The sequence below is a fragment of the Macaca nemestrina genome, chromosome 13 (assembly GCF_043159975.1).
Source record: "Macaca nemestrina isolate mMacNem1 chromosome 13, mMacNem.hap1, whole genome shotgun sequence".
Lineage (NCBI taxonomy): Eukaryota > Metazoa > Chordata > Mammalia > Primates > Cercopithecidae > Macaca > Macaca nemestrina.
In genome coordinates this window covers 119,163,425-119,182,790 of record NC_092137.1, presented here as the reverse complement: position 1 = coordinate 119,182,790, position 19,366 = coordinate 119,163,425, and the positions used below count along the sequence as shown (strand labels likewise).

Genomic DNA, 19,366 nt, shown 5'->3' with positions numbered 1-19,366 from the left:
TCAGTTCCTCTTCCCCGCTCTCTGTTGGGAGGGTGAGGGGGGATGTCTTTTGCTGGGTCTTCCTAGAAGCGGCTGGCATTCAGGAATTCTCAAGGGGACCTCAAGCATGTGTTTAGACTGTGCTAGGTTAGAGACAGAGCTTGGGGGTGCTCAGTTTCTATTTTTTTTTTTTTTTGAGACGGGGTCTCGCTCTGTTGCCCAGGCTGGAGTGCAGTGGCGCGATCTTGGCTCACTGCAAGCTCCAGTTCCCAGGTTCATGCCATTCTCCTGCCTCAGCCTCCCAAGTAGCTGAGACTACAGGCACCCACCACCATGCCCGGCTAATTTTTTGTATTTTTAGTAGAGACGAGGTTTCACTGTGCCAGCCAGGATGGTCTCGATCTGCTGACCTCGTGATCCACCCGTCTTGGCCTCCCAAAGTGCTGGGATTACAGGTGTGAGCCACTGTGCCCCACCCCTCATTTTGGTTTTAGTTGGAAAGGAAGAGAGAGCATCAACGAACCGTGAGGTCTCCGCCGTGAGGCTGCAGCTGGCTGTCGGCCTTAGGCTTTTTGCTGGAAGAGGCTGAAGTGAACAAACTGTTGCCATTAGGTCGGCTGGAAGAAGTTAAGTCCTCGCTGGTGTATTTGTGTTTAGATGCATCGGAGAGGGGTGAGATGGGCGACCGAAGCATTTTTTCATTTTTATTTATTGGTATTGCCACACTGAAAAAGGAAATGACAGCAATGGAATGTCACAGAGTCTGCACAGGGAAAGGTAAATGTTTTCCTATGACCCAAACCACCCAACTGGGACCTGTTGCTAGGAGAAGCTTCTTGGGAATTATTATACCAGGAAACAAGTTAATGGCATTAGGATCATAACAAACAAGAAGCAAGTCTCACTCACTGTTTCTTTTCTCTCCCCATCAGGATGATAGTAATTCTGGAGCCGGCACCAAAGGACGCAACTAAGACTAGTAACACTTTCATTTTCCAAGTCCTTTATCCAAGGATCTCAAAATACCCAGAAAACAACTTACTGTTTTCCTAACAAGCATCAGGAGCAAGCAGTGGGAAAGTCAGTCAACAACAATAAACGAATTCTACATTTCTTTCTCTTCTTGAGACAGGGTCTGGCTCTGTTACCCAGGCTGGAGAGCAGTGGCAGGATCTTGGCTCACTGTAGCCCTAACCTCCTGGGCTCAAGCAATCCTCCCACCTCAGTCCCCTGAGTAGCAGGGACTACAGGTATGCATCACCACATCTGGCTAATTTTTCATATTTTTTGTAGAGATGGGGTTTCACCATGTTGCCCAAGCTGGTCTCGAACTCCTGGATTCAAGGTGCCTCGGCCTCCCAAAGTGCTGGGATTACAGACATGAGCCATTGTGCCCAGCCAAATTCTACATTTCTTTTTATTTTTTATTTTTTTGAGACGGAGTTTCACTCTTGTCACCCAGGCTGGAGTACAATGGCGTGATCTCGGCTCACTGCAACCTCCGCCTCCTGGGTTCAAGTGATTTACCTGCCTCAGCCTCCCGAGTAGCTGGGATTACAGGCACCTGCCACCATGTCTGGCTAATGTTTTTATTTTTAGTAGAGACGGGATTTCACCATGTCAGCCAGGCTGGTCTTGAACTTCTAACCTCAGGTGATCCACCCGCCTCGGCCTCCCAAAGTGCTGGGATTATAGGCGTGAGCCACCGCACCCAGTCTGAATTCTACATTTCTTTTTTTTTTTTTTTTTTGAGACAGAGTCTCACGCTGTTGCCCAGGCTGGAGTGCAGTGGCGCGATCTCGGCTCACTGCAAGCTCCGCCTCCCGGGTTCACGCCATTCTCCTGCCTCAGCCTCCCGAGTAGCTGGGACTACAGGCGCCCGCCACCGCGCCCGGCTAATTTTTTGTATTTTTAGTAGAGACGGGGTTTCACTGTGGTCTCGATCTCCTGACCTTGTGATCCGCCCGCCTCGGCCTCCCAAAGTGCTGGGATTACAGGCTTGAGCCACCGCGCCCGGCCCTGAATTCTACATTTCTAAAAAGACTTTTGCTATCTCATCTGAGCTTATACTAAATATTATATAGAAAATAATAAAACCAGAGAACAACCTGCAATGTGTAAAGCCAATTCTTAATATCTGAGTTTATGACTTAAACAGGGATTGATCAGATTAAACCTAGAATATAAAAACAGTGAGTAGGAGGCTGGGTGTGGTGGCTCATGCCTGTAATCCCAGCACTTTGGGAGGCCAAGGTGGGCAGATCACTTGAGGTCTGGAGTTTGAGATCAGCCTGGCCAACATGGTGAAACCCCATTTCTACTAAAAATACAAAAATTGGCTGGGCGCAGGGGCTCACGCCTGTAATCCCAACACTATGGGAGGCCGAGGCGGGCGGATCACAAGGTCAGGAGATCGAGACCATCCTGGCTAACATGGTGAAAACCCGTCTCTGCTAAAAAAATACAAAAAATTAGCCAGGCATGGTGGTGGGCACCTGTAGTCCCAGCTACTTGGGAGGCTGAGGCAGGAGAATGGTGTCAACCCAGGAGGAGGAGTTTGCAGTGAGCCAAGATCGCGCCACTGCACTCCAGCCTGGGGGACAGAGCAAGACTCCACCTCAAAAAAAAAAAAAAAAAAAAAAAAAAAAATTAGCCAGGTGTGGTGGTGCATGCCTATAATCACAGCTACTCAGGAGGCTGAGGCAGGGGAATCACTTGAGGGAGGTGGATGTTGCAGTGAGGCGAGATTGCACCACTGCACTCCAGCCTGGGAGACAGAATAAGACTCTGTCTCCTAAATAAATAAATACGGTGAGTAGAAGTTACAGTTTCTGATTCCTAACTCCTTATTTCACCTTCAAAACTACTGTCTGTGCTTGAATATAATGTTCTCCAAAATCAACCATCAGTGAAGAGGGATTCACTTACATTTGAGTTTGCAATGTATATTACATTGTTAGGGCTCTATTCCTTAAAGTATTCTTTGGGGAAGACAGATTAGTCTGAAATGAACTCAGTCATCGCTCATTTAGAATACTTATAGAGGTCACCTGGTAGAGCCAGTTAAAACATGGTAAAGTCATCTAACAAAGATTGACTCATTATTCTTGGGCTTGGGCTCTTTTAATTGCACGTGTTCGTTATCACCGCAAACAAGCCATTAAAGTCACTTCGAAAAGCAATTTCCTTAGCTGGTGGTCACCGTGGAGAGATTACAAACACAGGCCTCTAGAAAAAATGACAAGACCAAGGTTCTGAATGTTATGCAAATGGATACATGTGGGGATAGAATTTCTGGTGATAGATTTCTGGTTCCAAAAGCACTGTGTGTCTAACAACATAGAGGCTGTGTTATGCAAAAGTGCTTTGGGAGAATCAAAAGTTACTCATCTAGCGATGGCAAAGATGCTGATGTTGAAGATAATGCGAACTGCCTGACTATAATTGTTTGTCGAAATGTGAGTGAAGAAAGACCTTTTCCTCAGTCTCTATTATTTGACGTACTTCATGATTTTCACAGGGCATGAAAAACAAAACTGTGACATTAAATATTATCATGGACATCATGATTGTCGGTTTTTCATCATTGCAAGTTTATAAATATATATATTCAAGTTGACCAAAGAAACTTTCTCGGGAGCTCCTCTTTGAAATTGGCAATCCCTTGGCCAGGCGCGGTGGCTCAAGCCTGTAATCCCAGCACTTTGGGAGGCCGAGGCGGGCGGATCACAAGGTCAGGAGATCGAGACCACAGTGAAACCCCGTCTCTACTAAAAATACAAAAAATTAGCCGGGCGCGGTGGCGGGCGCCTGTAGTCCCAGCTACTCAGGAGGCTGAGGCAGGAGAATGGCGGGAACCCGGGAGGCGGAGCTTGCAGTGAGCCGAGATCGCGCCACTGCACTCCAGCCTGGGCAACAGCGTGAGACTCCGTCTCAAAAAAAAAAAAAAAAAAGAAAAAAAAAAGAAATTGGCAATCCCCGTCTCTGGGACTGCTGTGCAGCACTGGTAAAACCTGATAGTAGCAATCACAGTTCCAGAGGTACACAGACCACCTTTCCCAGAAAGAACTCTAAGCATTTTATCTGCATTGTGTCACTACTTAACATAAATAAAACCATCAAAACTAGGAGGCTCTGCCAGACTAAGTCTCTAGAGCAAGAGTTTTTTTAACCTGGGGTTCAAGAACTTGAATGGAGAAGTGACCTCTTCATTTTCACTGACCTCTCACTGTAATAGAACATTTCCTTCAACTACGAGTAAAGGTATGAAACCAGAGTCGTGGTTTAGCAGGAGCAGTAGTATCAACACCTGTGACTGTGTCATCGGTATAAATCACAGCTATTTTCTTTTTTTCTTTTCTTTTTTGAGATGGAGCCTGTCTGTCACCCAGGCTGGAGTGCCGTGGTGCAATCTCAGCTCACTGCAACCTCCGCTTCCCGGGTTTGAGCGATTCTCTGGCCTCAGCCTCCCGAATAGCTGGGACTACAGGAGTGTGCCACCACACCCGGCTAATTTTTTTATATTTTTAGTAGAGACGGGGTTTCACCATATTGGCCAGGCTGGTCTTGAACTCCTGACCTCATGATCCGTCTCCCTCAGCCTCCCAAAGTGCTGGGATCACAGGCATGAGCCACTGCACCCGGCCAAATCACAGCTATTTTCCTATCATATTGCAGTTGTGCAGACACACAGTTTATATTCCTCACTGCTTAGAAATTATGGAAGCCACCAGATCAGCTAGATCATTTAGTGTATTAACACGCACTAAACGGTATCGCACATTTAAAAATATTTGGGTACCACATTTTCCCCATTTCCCCTTTCTCAATAATTTGGGCTGGCATCCACCCTGCACAGAGGACCGAGGAGTGGGCAGCGTGCAGGGGCAACCCTCCCTCCCATTCAGACCCACAGGAGCCCTCGCCTTCCAAGGTGATTCCGGCAGTGCAGTGGGCCTGTGTGTGTGCACCCTCGCTCTCCAATTTCCTCGCCAAGGTTTAGCACCGCTCTACATCTTTTCCTAACCTTTCAGTTTACATTTTTATGTGTTGTGCTGAGACATTCATCTCCCTTTAAAATTCTATGTATACGGTCAGAGAGGGCGAGGAGTGTCTTAGAGAGGAAAAGTGGCCTCTGTGCTGTGGTATTTCAAAATGGAAAGCGCTTCTATGACTGATGATAAGCTACTCGTTTCTAATAAATACCTGGGATTTTGCCTTGCTTGTAAGCCATTCATCAAAGATGGGAGTCAGTGCTGGGTGGGTCCATCTGGAACCTCTTGAGAGGAGTGTCTGGGTGGCCATTTAACCTTGGGAGCACGGACCCTTCTAAGGCCACAATTTTAGTCTATATCCAATTAATTGCTTTAGGTGCTACACATGGAGATTCAGCTCCAAGTGTGTATTTCTTCATTTGCGTAATAAGCTTAGTGTTCTTATGAGTTTAGTGGTTACCATTAAAATATTGATTAGAAATTCAGTTATTAAGTTTTTTGGGAGAAGGGCATGTCTTGGGGAGTGCAGAGCTGTGTGTAACTAGTATCTGGTCTTTGGTTATGGAGAAGTACCTTGCATGAGTATCTGGAGCTATAGTATGTGGCACATGTAGTCATAATGATAAGACTTGGGTTAAAGGAGGGAAGCAAGTCTGCAGACCTAGACCAGAGTAGTCCTCAAAAAATCCAACCCTCCTCCAACCCAGCAGGTGACTTTCAGACCCACAGATCTCTCCAGCTCACTTCCACTTTGGAGGGAATGCACGTACCTGTTGATGTTCATGTTGCAGTGGTTTGCAGACAAAGTATTACCGGTGGAGGTGGCCAGTCTTGAAGAGCTGTCTTTCTCTCCCTGGGCCTTCTTGATCTCCCTGTAGTCGTCTTCGTTGTCACACTGTATGGGAATAAAGTCAATCAGCACTGGATTTCAAGAGTTCCCAGGCGCCGACTTCCACAGAGCAAGGCCTCCTGGGAGCCCCACTCACCTGGCTTCCCCGAAGCATAACCTGAGCAGCTGTGCCCCTGCCATAGCTTCCCCATTAGCTCCTCAACAAGCAAGGATGAAATCTGTCGGTTTTACAATCGACAGCTGATGGAGAGGAGAGGCACGACGCCATGATTCAACATTTTGAATTCTGACAGCTGCTCTGCCATCAACGGGCCTAGGATTTAGTCCTCCAAAGCGGCCCTGGTCTGAGTTCCTACTGCAGCTCCAGTGGCACTCACCTTGGCATTTCTTGGTTTCGGAATAAAGTACAGCAAGTGTGTGTTCTCTGGGATTCATGCCATAAGGTCAGTGACAAGCTTGGACTTTTCTGCTTTAAAAATTCTTGCCTTGGCCAGGCGCGGTGGCTCATGCCTGTAATCCTGGCACTTTGGGAGGCCAGGGCAGGCAGATCACGAGGTCAGGAGATCGACACCATTCTGGCCAACATGGTGAAACCCCATCTCTACTATACAAAAAATTAGCCAGGTGTGGTGGTGGGCACCTGTAGTCCCAGGTACTCGGGAGGCTGAGGCAGAAGAATCGCTTGAACCCGGGAGGCAGAGATTGCAGTGAGCCAAGATCACACCACTGCACTCCAGCCTGGTGACAGAGTGAGACTCCATCTCAAAAAAAAAAAAAAAAAAAAAAAAAAGAATTGCCTTTTGTGAACTGCAACCAGAAGCTATTATCTCTTGATGCCTTAATTCTAGTTTTCAATTACTATCCCATGACATCTTAGAATCCATAAAGCACCTTTTTCTAAAACAGTACTTTGATTGGATCCTTGTTGCCATGATTGGGTTTAATTTTATTTATTTATTTAGAGATAGAGTCTTGCTCTGTCACCCAGGCTGGAATGCAGTGGTGCGATTATGGCTCACTGCAGCCTCGACCTCCCAGGCTCAAGTGATTCTCCTGCCTCAGCCTTCCAAGCAGCTGGGCCTGCAAGTGCGTGCCACCATGCCTGGCTAAATTTTTGTCTTTTTTTGTAGAGATGGGGTTTTGCCATGTTGCTCAGGCTGATCTCAAACTCCTGGGCTCAAGTGATCCTCCCACCTTGGCCTCCCAAAGTGCTGGGATTACAGGTGTGAGCGAACAGGCCAGCCTGTGTTTAACTTTAGATATGGGTTAAGGTGCAACACAAATATATTCGGAAAGTACCATTTTCCATGAGCTAACAGGAACCTAGTATGGTATCCTCAGGGCTGTCTGCCTTGTTTTGCAGGAGACAAGCGCCAGCACCAAAGAAAGACTCTGACCTTCTCGCTTTGGCTGGAATTTTGCCACACAGCCTCTGCCACAGGGGCTCCCAGATGCCCACACTGTAATAGTGCCCCCATGGAAGCCCCAAACCAAAGCTCCGAGATCTCGGTCCTTAGCTCCAGGGCTCCAGCAGGGCGAGACTCCACAGGTTTGTCAGCCAGGTCTACGGGGTCATGTTGGCCCATCTCCAGCACCCAGTACGGGGGTACTAGTGCCCAGAATACCAGGTAACGAGCACTATGGAAATGTTCTTTCATTTCTCTCGTGTCTGTGTTTAATGATGATTCCTTAGATTTTATGAGTACAGCCCGGTGTCAGGCTTAGTGTAAATGAAGTTTCTTAAGTTAAAATAAAAATGGCCATAAGTAATACAACTATTTTTTTTTCTTTTTCTTTTTTTTTTTTTGGAGATGGAGTCTCGCTCTGTCGCCCAGGCTGGAGTGCAGCGGTGTGATCTCGGCTCACTGCAAGCTCCACCTTCCAGGTTCATGCCATTCTCCTGCCTCAGCCTCCCGAGAGGCTGGGACTACAGGCGCCGCCACCACGCCCGGCTAGTTTTTTGTATTTTTTTTTTTTTTAGTAGAGACGGGGTTTCACTGTGTTAGCCAGGATCGTCTTGATCTCCTGACCTCGTGATCCGCCCGTCTTGGCCTCCCAAAGTGCTGGGATTACAGGCTTGAGCCACTGCGCCCGGCCAGCAATACAACTATTTAAACACAGAATATTATGGAATTTTATGTACATCTTTCTGCACCTCTCTCTAGTAAACTCTGTATGCCTGGACGGCTTTATGTATCTCCAATCTGTCTATATATTACCAATGTCTATCTCTGCATATTTCATATATGTGTATATTTCCATCAGCCTATTCATTTAGCCATCCATCCCAGAGGCAGTAGCCACACGCATTCCCAGATGATTAATTGATAGATTGATTCCTACACTCAACAAAGATTCAGTACCAGCAAGTAGTAAGGAAGACAGGGTGTATAGAGAAAAACAGGAGGAACAGTGGGTAGTGAAGAAAATGAGCTGCTAGGTATTACTGACTTGCATTGTTTGAACATATTGTGTGAATCTGACAGCACCTCTGCGAAGATGTCAGCATTTTCTTTTCTTTTCTTTTTTTTTTGAGATGAAGTCTCATTCTGTTGCCAGGCTGTCATGCAATGGCATGCTCTCAGCTCAGTGCGACCTCCGCCTCCCGGGTAGAAGTGATTCTCCTGCCTCAGCCTCCTGAGTAGCTGGGATTACAGGTGCGTGCCACCACATCCAGCTATTTTTGTATTTTTAGTTTTTTTTTTTTGTATTTTTGTTGGCCAGGATGGTCTCAATCTCTTGACCTTGTGATCCGCCCACCTTGGCCTCCCAAAGTGCTGGGATTATAGGCGTGAGCCACCATGGCCAGCCCCGATGTCAGCATTTTCTAGATGGAGAAACTGATGTTCAGAGAAAGTAAGGTCACCTGATTAAGGTCACCCAGGAGGCCAAGGACCATATATAAACTTTCTGGGTCTAGTGCAAAATGAAAATGCTGGGCCCCTTGTTCAAAAAGCAGGAAAAGAGTGATGCTATAAAGCCCTCAAATAGAAAACATTTTCCTTTCTTTCACAATCTCTGTCATGGAGGTGTCTACAGAATTTGCTATACACGTTGTACTTCTCTGGGCATGGGGATACCTGGAGTGGGGGCGAGGGTAGCTTCTCAAGGGCCCTGTCTGCCTTGGGATGAGGCATATGTGTGCGGCCCACCAGTGTGGGCGTGCATTCCCCTCCTGCCAATCAGAGGCCCTACCGTGGTGTCCGAGTCGTCAGGCATTTCCCCAATAACCCACAGCAATGGGCAACCCCCAGGGATTGCAAGACCCTCTTTGGAATGTCTTACTACCTGGATCAGGGATGGGCAAGATCCTTCCTGTGCCTGCACCTAGGCCCCTTCTTGGGGCAAGGGCAGCAATGGTCCCTGGACTCAGACAGGAAGTGGGAGGCTGCCTAGGGCCCAGGGTGCCAGGAGGCAGAAGTGCAGGCAGAACCTGCCCTGCAGAAACAGGCAGGAGGTGGGAACACAGTGAGTCAAAGCTCCATATGCCCCTGCACATGTACAATCAATTTGCAGCATCACAAATTCAAAGATTACAGGAAAAATTTTAAGATGGCAGCCACAAGCATTCAACTCCAAGGTGCCCTGGGTGATGCACACCAGTGTGGTCCCATGCATGGGGCCCATGAAAAGCTGGCCCTGCAGGAGGTAAATGGTAAAGACGGGATTTGAGGTCAGGTCACTTTGGTGTGAAAATCCACACAATTTCCATTATATGTGAGTACTCTCAGGGCAATGGGGACCAACTAAGGGCGCCCACTGTAGGCTCATAATGGCCAGTGCTGGGTGGAAACTATGTTGGGGTCTCTTTATAAAATCATCTTTGCTGGCTGGGCGCAGTGGCTCACTCCTATAATCCCAGCACTTTGGGAGACCGAGGCAGGCGGATCACCTGAGGTCAGGAGTTCAAGACCAGCCTGACCAACATGGTGAAACCTGTCTCTACTAAAAATACAAAATTAGCTGGGCATGGTGGCGCATGCTTGCAATCCCAGCTACTTGGGAGGCTGAGGCAGGAGAATCACTTGAACCCGGGAGGTGGAGGTTGCAGTGAGCCAAGATGGTGGAGCATCACTGCACTGCAGCCTGGGCAACAAGAGCGAAACTCCATCTCAAAAAAAAAAAAAAAAAATTGTTTTTTTCTTTGCATCCATACCAAGGAAAAGTAAAAAGCTGCCCCTTGAAGATATTTCTTTTCATGAACTTTCTTGCAAGGGCTTCAAATTCTACTTTATAGGCATAAATTACTTAATGTTATTAATACTATGTGAAGAAACACATCCTTTGGTACTTTATTTTTTATTTTATTTATTTATTTCTTTGAGATGGAGTCTTGCTCTGTTGACCAGGCTGGAGTGCAGTGGCATGATCTTGGCTCACTGCAACCTCCACCTCCCAGGTTCAAGTGATTCTCCTGCCTCAGCCTCCTGAGTAGTTGGGACTACAGGTGCGCACCATCATGTCCGGCTAATGTTTTGTATTTTAGTGGAGATGGGATTTCACCATGTTGCCCAGGCTGGTCTCGATCTCCTGAGCTCAGGCAATCTGCCCACCTCGACCTCCCAAAGTGCTAGGATTAGAGGCGTGAGCCACTGTACCCAGCCTGGTACTTTAGAATAAATTTCTCTGGTCATAGGTGCCCTTAGGTCACAAAGATGATTGTCATAAAAAGGAGACTGCATGCCTCCTCCACGCACACTTACAAAGCAAGGAATATATTCACTGTAGCCAGGACAAGGTAACAAGGCGTTCTCCTTAGTCCCCTTCTCAATGAGGGATTCGAAATAGTTGTGAAACATATGTGTCCAGTCTAACTTTTCTGTTGATAGACTAGACTGCCTTCAGAAAACTGTAAAATATACAAACCTCAGACTGATTTCTTATTGTGACGCTCTGAAGGCAGACAGCCTGGGTTCATTCCTGGCTCAGCCCCTGAGCACCTATGTAACCTTGGGCAAAGCTGCTTTAGGCTCTCTGAGCCTCTGTTCCCTCTCCGTAAGTGGGTATGACAATAATATTTGCCTCATAAAGTTATAAGGATGAAATGATTTAACATGTATAAAGTGCCTAGAGCAGCATCTGCCATGGGGACCTATAGACCTGTGAGCTGTTACTGAAAACTTTGTCCTGAATTTGGAGCCATCCATGCATATTGCAATCTTGGTCTGTCACCCATTGTATTTTTCACTGTGGTAAAAATTGCTTTTGAATACGCAGTAACAGGAGGGGTTAAAAATCCTCAAAATTGGCTTTAATGGATGATTAAGGTACTCCCTTGCGCAAAAACCTTCTTCGAAATGGGCTACACGTTCAGTGTCTGCTGCCAGAGATGCCCCCCAGCTCTCCCTGTCCTTGTGCTGCCCTTCTCACTCCCTGGCCTCACCGCTTCCATCCCCGAGCCTGGACGTATTCAAATGTCCCTCCTCTATAGAGCCCTGTTTTCAGGGCCCCTCCACCATGAAGCCCTCCTTGACCAATGCTAACGGAAGCAACAGCTGCTGGTTCTGATGCTGCATTAGGGTCTGCCGTGTTCATTTTCACCTGCCACAGCCTTGAACTTCATGAGGCCACTGGCCTCTTGGGTCAATGAGTGATCCCACCATCAATGTCACCCCATTCCTCCAGGCAAAGAGTGGGGTTCTCATGTGTTTAGCTTTCTCACAGAGCCTACATCCAGCTGTGTGTGCACACACTTGATACATATTTCCCATTCTGACATGCAGTGGGATAAGGCTTAATTACCTATAACTATAAAATAGGGATAATAGGCCGGGCGTGGTGGCTCATGCCTGTAATCCCAGCACATTGGGAGGCTGAGGCAGGCAGATCACCTGAGGTCAGGAGTTCGAGACCAGCCTGGCCAACATGGTGAAACCCTGTCTTTACTAAAAACACAAAAAAATTAGCTGGGCATGGTGGTGGACGCCTGTAATCCCAGATACTTGGGAAGCTGAGGTTGGAGAATCGCCTGAACCTGGGAGGCAAAGGTTGCAGTGAGCCGAGATCGTGCCATTGTACTCCTGCTTGGGCGACAGAGCGGGACTCCCTCTCAGAAAAAAAGGATAATAATGGTACTTTCCTCACTGAGTAGTTCTAAGGACTCAGCCAAGTTAGATGTTAAATGCTTACAACAGTGTCTGGATATAGAAAGTACCCTAGAAGTGTGTGTTAGGTAGGGACACACAAAATTCCTGCGGCAGCCTACGGTCCCTAACAGCAGCCTATGGGTGCTCTACCCAAGTACCCACAAGTTAAGAGATAGCCCCTTCCCCTCCATGTCCCCCCACCCCCCGCACCCCAGTCCCAGCCCCAGGCCTACCTTGCGTTTCCTCTTGGATTTTGGCAAAGCCTTTTCTGCAGGTGTGTCTGAGGTGTGGCTGGGCAGTGCGCTCTCAGAGTCCTTGGTGGCAGGGGCGCTCAAGACCCCTGGTTCCTGCGGCAGGTGCTCTGGGATCCTGGACAGGAGGGTCAGGTCGATTTTGACCCAGAGAGACCTGACCTCATCACTGTCCTTTAGAGGGGACAGAAGTTCGTTCCGGCCAAAGGGGACCAGGGTGTAGAACTGCTCCTCCAGCTCCTTGGCGATGTCACTGGTGGTCCTGGCGTTGATGGAGCCTACAGGGGCCCTGGGACCATTGCCCCCGTTGGCAGCGGCCTCCTTCAGCCTCTGATCATTCCCGGAGGAGGCAGAGGCAGCCACGGTCTGTGCTTTGGACAGAGGGTACTCCTCCTGCTCGGACTCCAGGTCGGAGTCCGAGGAGGAGGACGACGATGACGACTCTGTCTCAATGAACTCCTTGGATTTGGGGACGATCCTGCTCAGCCCCCGCGTGCGGCGCTTCTCGCAGGTCACGGAGGAGCGCAGCTCCTTGCGGTGGCTCGCTCTGTTGTTGCCACAGGGCCTGGTTTTGGTGGGCTCCGGGGGGACCACCACGCTTGCGCCCAGTGCGTCCGGGGCCGCGGGCTCCTCGGGCCGGTGGAGGTTGGCGCCGTCCCCGGCTGAGGTCCTCTCCGCGCGCCTGGTGGGCTTCTTGCCCGCCGACCTCCGGGCGGGCGCAGGTGCGTTCTCCGCGGGCGCACAGGGCACTGCGGGCGGCGGGGCGGCTGCGCTCACAGCCACGGCCACGGCCGCGGGCGGGGACTTCTGCTTCACGCCTTTACTCCCAGGGGCCTTGTTGGCTGTCCTCGGCCTCTGCTCCTCCTTGCAGGTGCTCTTGACCTCCTTCTCCCTCAGGCTGGGCTGGCAGACGTCGGGGACTTTCCCACAGTCCTGGACGTCCTCTTTCACCGGGTTGTAGTACTGATTGCTCTCTGGCCCGTGGCTTTCGTTTTGGATCAGAATAGGAGGCTTGTGGGGATTAACTTTGTTCAGCCATTTATCCAGCTGCCACTTGTTAGAGGATGCCGGTTCAGCCTGAAAGCAGGAAACCGGTGACAAACAAAACATCTTTCATTACGGGCTCACTTAACAGGGGCCTGGCTGTTTTCATCTTGACTTAACTCCTCTAAGGGTATGAGCAGAAAACGAATGGGCCGGAAGCAAAGGTAAAATGGAAGCATTAAGTGTGTGTCACAGCCCCATGTGGCACTCAGGATGCCTGGATGATGCTGTCCTTACCTGCCCGTGGCACTAAATGTCCTTGCAGCACTTTCAAGTGTCTTTGAAAAAATAACGAAAGCATTGTGCCTCATTAGAACCCATTTCCTAGTACTTTTGAGTGTTAGTATATATATATATATTTTATAATTATATGTACATATGTAAACTTGACATTCTCTAAAACTTAACTAGAGAATAGTTTAGAGGCCCTGAGCATAAATCCCTTGTTTTTTTTGGTGAGACTTAAACCTTTGGGAAGATCTGAAGAGGGGACTAAGTGGAACCTGCAATCCCAAACAATTAACACACGATTTATGTGTTGAGGGCAGGTAGGCTGTAGTTATTTGGTGGTAGGAGCAATGACCTTGGGAAGATGGCTTGTTTTGCATATAGATCTATTTCAGAGGGACTTGTGTATCTCTGGCAGCCTGACTGGGTCAGTCTATCTCCAACCTGCTTCCATCACACTTTGCTAGAAATATTTCGGACATGGAGGTGAGATGGAACACTTTCCCGCAAGCAGTTTTGCTGACTTAGAGCAACTCAAGAAAGTCACTGGTTTGGAACTGTGGCCTACAGGTTGGCTCTGGGACTGAAGGTGTGGGGATAGCTAGGGAATGCCCTGAAATGGATGGGAAATGTGTCGATGCATATTGTTCCTTGAAGAGGTCTGTAGTTTTCAGTTGTGTCTCTAAGAATCTATGTCTCGGAAAAATAAATAAATAAATAAATAAAGGACCAATCCAATAATTTTACAGGGATTAAATGCCGATGTCTAAAAAAAGTCAATTTATCCAGTATTATGATTAGTAAGACAAAAAAAGATGTATTGAGAATAAGAGAATTTTAGCCAGAGTATTTTCAATTTGTGACTCTAAGTGAAATGGGGAAAATATGTTGGCTAAGGTGATATGTTTTTTTCTTCCCTGTGGCCTTCCACCTTTCGAATTCGTGTCATCCGTTGTTTCAGGGGAGACCAGATACAAGGCTAGAGTAAGAAGACACTGCTTAGGCTCCATACTTCAAGCTTGATCAGTTTAAGTCTAGAGCAAATTGAGTCTGTTGCCAGAGAAAAAACAGTTTAACATAATAAATTGAAAAGGTTCCTTTGAAGTATCAGGTTTGTTTTTCAACAGTGAGGCCTGTATTAAGAGCAGAACTTGGCTGGGTGTGATGGCTCACGCCTGTAACTTTGGGAGGCCCAGCACTTTGGGAGGCAGAGGTGGGCGGATCACAAGGTCATGAGATCGAGATCATCCTGGCCAACGTGGTGAAACCCTGTCTCTACTAAAAATACAAAAAATAAGCCGGGCATATTGTTGGGTGCCTGTAGTCCCAGCTATTCGAGAGGCTGAGGCAGGAGAATGGTGTGAACCCAGGAGGTGGAGCTTGCAGTGAGCAGAGATCGCGCCACTGCACTGCAGCCTGGGCGACAGAGCGAGACTCCGTCTCAAAAAAAAAAAAAAAAAAAAGCAGACCTCAGGGCTCTTGGCCTCACCCCAGGCATTGAGGATTTCAGAGGGGGAACAAGAGGGCTGCATCATAGATGCAGGGGCCCTGGCTGAGTCCGGGGCACAGCTCAGGGAAATGGGAAGCCTCTGACGGACCAGAGGGGCCTGGGGCCAAAAGGAATTGGCCACAGAGCATGGGGATCGGGCAACCAGAGCTATGACATGGACTGTAGACATCTTGCTGGTTGCCCGAAACCAGATGGGACCAACTGCCCTTCAGGGCAGACTGGCACAGGGTGGCTGGTGACTTGGAGAAGCAGGAAAATTTCAGTGAAGGCCAGAAGGAGGATGAAGGCCCCTTCCCTGGGCTGTGAGGATGCAGAAGCCCATCCTGGAGTGTAGGTGGGGAAGGGGGGACCCCCCTGGCCCTGACACAGATTCTGGTCTCTGACATGACTTTTTTCTTTGCTTGTTTTCATGCCACCAACAGAACCAGAGGCTCCAGAGAAATATGCAAATGAGTAGAAAGACAACGTTTTTGCTCTGAGTTCTATGTAAATCATGATCTCGCTTTATTTAGCTTCTCCAGAGAACGGGAACATGGGAAACCTATGGAGCTTGCCCGGTGCATGTGGCAGTGGTAGGTGTCCTCCCATGGTCAGAGAAAGCAGGACAGTGGGACACAGAACAGCTTCTCGGCCAAGGGGATCCCTCACCTCCCCTGAGATTAGCTGAGACCGCCTGAAAGCTACTTTGGTGGCAAAAATCAATGGCTTCTAATTTTGTCTCCCCCAACCCCCTTTTCTCTCATTAAGTCAGTGCCTTCACCTGTGCCTCAGCTTCCCTAGAGAAATGGGGCACAGTAAATAGGAACGGGTGCTGAAGGGGCCTCCTGCAGAAAGGGCGCACATTGGGAGAGGGCGCACACACACACACACACACACACACACACACACACACACACGGTAGAACACACCCTTCAGGCTGGCCCCACCACTGCGTTTCACGCTAGTTCTCCTCGCTGCCACCATCCAGAGCCTTCTACCGCTCACATCTCTTATGTGAGAGAACACGGAAGTCTGTCTGTAGCCAAAACACAGCTGCACATGGGAAAATTCACACTGAAACTTCCCAGCAGGAGCATTAACAGAAGGGCAGAATTTAATACATTTAGTACAGGCCCACTGCCTGGTATGCTTTAGGGTCATTTTTTCGGCACTTCACAGCTGAAGAAATCAGTTTGAAGTACCCACTTTCCACACATCACTAAATCATACTTTTTTTTTTTTTTCTCAAGGATCTACAATAACCTCCTATTGCCTCTCAAACAAAATCCAAATTCCTAAGGCTGGCGTTCAAGGGCGTCCATTATCTTCCATTGTCAGAATACCTACAGTTTAACTCCCACTTCATGTGTATTATCTCATTTAATCTTTACCGCTAAGCACGGTTATCACCCCTAACTTGTAGATGAGGCTCAGAGAGCCTAAGGGACATACCCAGCGCTGCACAGCTACCGGGCTCTACCGAGACTAACTTCGTACTCATCTAGGTTTAAAGACCAGCTGTCTCCACTGCTGCATCACTGTGTCTCCCACTACTGTCTGGCAGAGCCTCGTGAGAGGGGGACCGCATTCCTTCGAGAAATGTCAGTCTTCAACCTAAGATGACAAAATTAGATCCGAATTTTGGAGAAAACACCAAGAACACTCCAAACAGTACTTGTTGCCCTCTGTTACACTCAATTGCCTTGTCTTTTGATGTTTGTATTTGTTTCATGTGTATATATGTCTTGTGTCTTCAAAAAAGCCAAATGCTTCTTTCAGGCGAGGGCCAGGTCTCTGTTTCTTTAGTATCCCTTGCGGCATCTATACTAGGTCAGGGAGGCAGATTACTATGTCTCTCCTCCTAATAAGAACTCACAATGAACTGTCACTCACATTGTACCACTTATTCCTTTATCATCATCATTCCCGCCCCCACCCACAACCTCACAGATTAGGCAGAGCAGGAATATCTTGCATTCTGGAAATGAGGCAATTGTGACCAAGGAAGCTGCAAGGATACAGAGTTTAGTGGCAGTGAGGAGGGGAAACTCAGGCTGCAGACGCCAGGCCACGGCATGCAGCAGTCCGCCTCCTGAGCCGTCCACCCGGGGTTTCTGCCCAAGCTTCTGGTTTGTTTGCTGGCTCGCTGCTTTATATTTTCAGCCACGACTCTCCTCCCTAATTGATCTTCCCTCTGACTCAGGCACCAGCTCTCCACCATGCACTCTGCTCCCTGCTTCATCTAAATCCTTCAAGTACCTGCTGCCACGCACCTCATAGGCACCTAATAAATGAGAAGCTTGTTGAATCAGTGAGCAACTTGAATCGCATTTCTGCTGATTTTAAAGAACGATCTAGGGCAGCATTTTCCAAAATGTGCTCTGAGCTCATCTGTCCCATGAAGGAGGATTTCCAGAGTCAGATCGATTTGGGAAATGTCACAATGGAAAACACAGTACACCCAAGCCATAGTAAGGGCTGGGTGATGATTCTGTAGGTAAAGAGGTGGGATAAACCTATTTTATCCCAGATCTCCTCAACATGATGTGTCTGGGATATTTTTTTTTCTCCTACATAATATTTATTGTACAACAAAGGTCGAGGGAGTTCCGTGTGTGGGGTCAACATGTTAACTGAGTGGAAAAGCAACTTCCCCTGCAAAGCTCTGGTGTAAGAGGCTGCACAGTGCCCGGAAAGCAGATTAGACGCCGGTGAGAAAAAGTATTCTGAGACCAATGAAGCCCACATCATGCCACAGAGCAGGCCCCTCCATGCCGCGTGGGAACATGGCATTACCATACTACAGTGATTTACGTGAAACAAATTGGCTCTCAACACACACAGCAGAAAGAACATCTCCTACACATCTCAGCTGAGCCCAGTGGGTTTTCTGAGTGCTGGGACACGGTGGGGAGAATGCAGGGCGCCTCCTACGCCCACAGCAGGATGTTACAGCAGGGGAGTGAGGAACAAAGGCGTTCTGCTTCAAAGCAGCACAAACTGGTCTGAGCAGCGGAATGTGAGGTGCATGGCTATGAAGAGCCCGACTGTCATGTGGGGTTGAGGAAAAGGAGTCTCACTGCTCTCTGTAAGGTGACCTGGGCCAGCTCCGCCAGACCAGGCAGCACAGTTGCGGAGGACACACAGGGTGATGTTACTTCCCGCCTTTGCCATTTGCAGTCTGCAAACTCATTTTCTTTCTAAAGGGTGTGTGTGTCTGTATTATCCTTCGGAAAAATGTTAAAAGAACTTTGCTTTTATTCCAACAAATACATTTCTTTCCTGCAGAAAGAAAGAACGTGCAGCGTGGCTAACACACGACCTGCTGCTTCTGCAGTCCTCTGTGTAGGGAAGCCAGGAATTCAAAACCACACGTAGCCTCAGGTGACTTAAACTTTTAAGACTGACTCCTTTAGGAGGCTCTTGCCGCCTCTCCTTAGTGAGGGGCCTCTGATAGCTGCTGGAAGAAGTGACAAGAGCCTCCTTTCATCACCCAAGAGTTCAAGTCTTTGTAATTATCTCAGTGACATTTAAAAAGCACTGGCTTAAAGCACTTTATAACTGCACTGCTCTTTTTTTTTTTTTTCTTTTTCTTTGAGACGGAGTCTGTCTCTGTCACCCAGACTGGAGTGCAGTGGTGTGATCTTGGCTCACTGCAACCTCCGCCTCCAGGATTCAAGTGATTCTCCTGCCTCAGGCTCTTGAGGAGCTGGATTACAGGCACCCACCACCACGCCCGGCTAATTTTTGTATTTTTAGTAGAGACGTGGTTTCACCATGTTGGTCAGGCTGGTCTCGAACTCCTGACCTCGTGATCCACCTGCCTCGGCCTCCCAAAGTGCTGGGATTACAGGTGTGAGCCACTGCGCCCGGCCAACTGTACTGGTCTTAAATGAGGTTTCAGTCAACACGGGAGCTCTAGGACCTACATTTCAGGATGAAAATAAGACTGAACATTCATGAATTTAACCTGCAAAGCCACAAGGAGGAGCCTGGATGGGGGATCTTCAGACACATGAACACTTTTTGGATATCCCCACTGCCTACCCTGTCCTTGTACTGTCCCTGGGACACAGTTATTTCTTATAACTAGATATTCCAGAATTTCTCTACAAAGTATAGCATAAAGCAGGCTTTAAAGAAGCCGGCTCAACTCTTCTACTTTATCTAACTCCTGTATGTTTTTCATTTTGAATTATCCCCATTAGAATGTCAGCTCTATGAAGATAGGGACATTTTCTGTCCTATAATTGCATATTCCAGGGCCAAGTACTGTGTGACTGATGCTCAGTAAATATTTGTTGAATGAATTCTGAATGAGTAAATGAATGAATGAATGAGTAAATGAAATTATGCGGAAGGAATAATAATTTAGTTTCTGGGAAAAGCCAGGGTTATGTTACCATAAGGCTTTCATAGGTTAATGTTGCTAAGAGCCTTCTCCT

At 48.0% G+C, this 19,366-nt stretch overlaps 1 protein-coding gene across 7 annotated transcripts in view; it reads right to left on the bottom strand.

Moving 5' to 3' along the window:
• The window catches only part of LOC105490094 (ALF transcription elongation factor 3), a 620,895-nt gene that overhangs the window by 39,845 nt on the left and 561,684 nt on the right, over window positions 1-19,366 (bottom strand). For all 7 annotated transcript variants that reach the window (XM_071077266.1, XM_071077269.1, XM_071077264.1 and 4 more), the window contains 3 exons: window positions 12,143-13,237; window positions 5,744-5,868; window positions 503-704 (listed from right to left, as the gene is read on the bottom strand). In XM_071077266.1, the coding sequence (XP_070933367.1) occupies window positions 503-704; window positions 5,744-5,868; window positions 12,143-13,237 (1,422 nt within the window). The remainder of the gene's footprint in view (window positions 1-502; window positions 705-5,743; window positions 5,869-12,142; window positions 13,238-19,366) is intronic.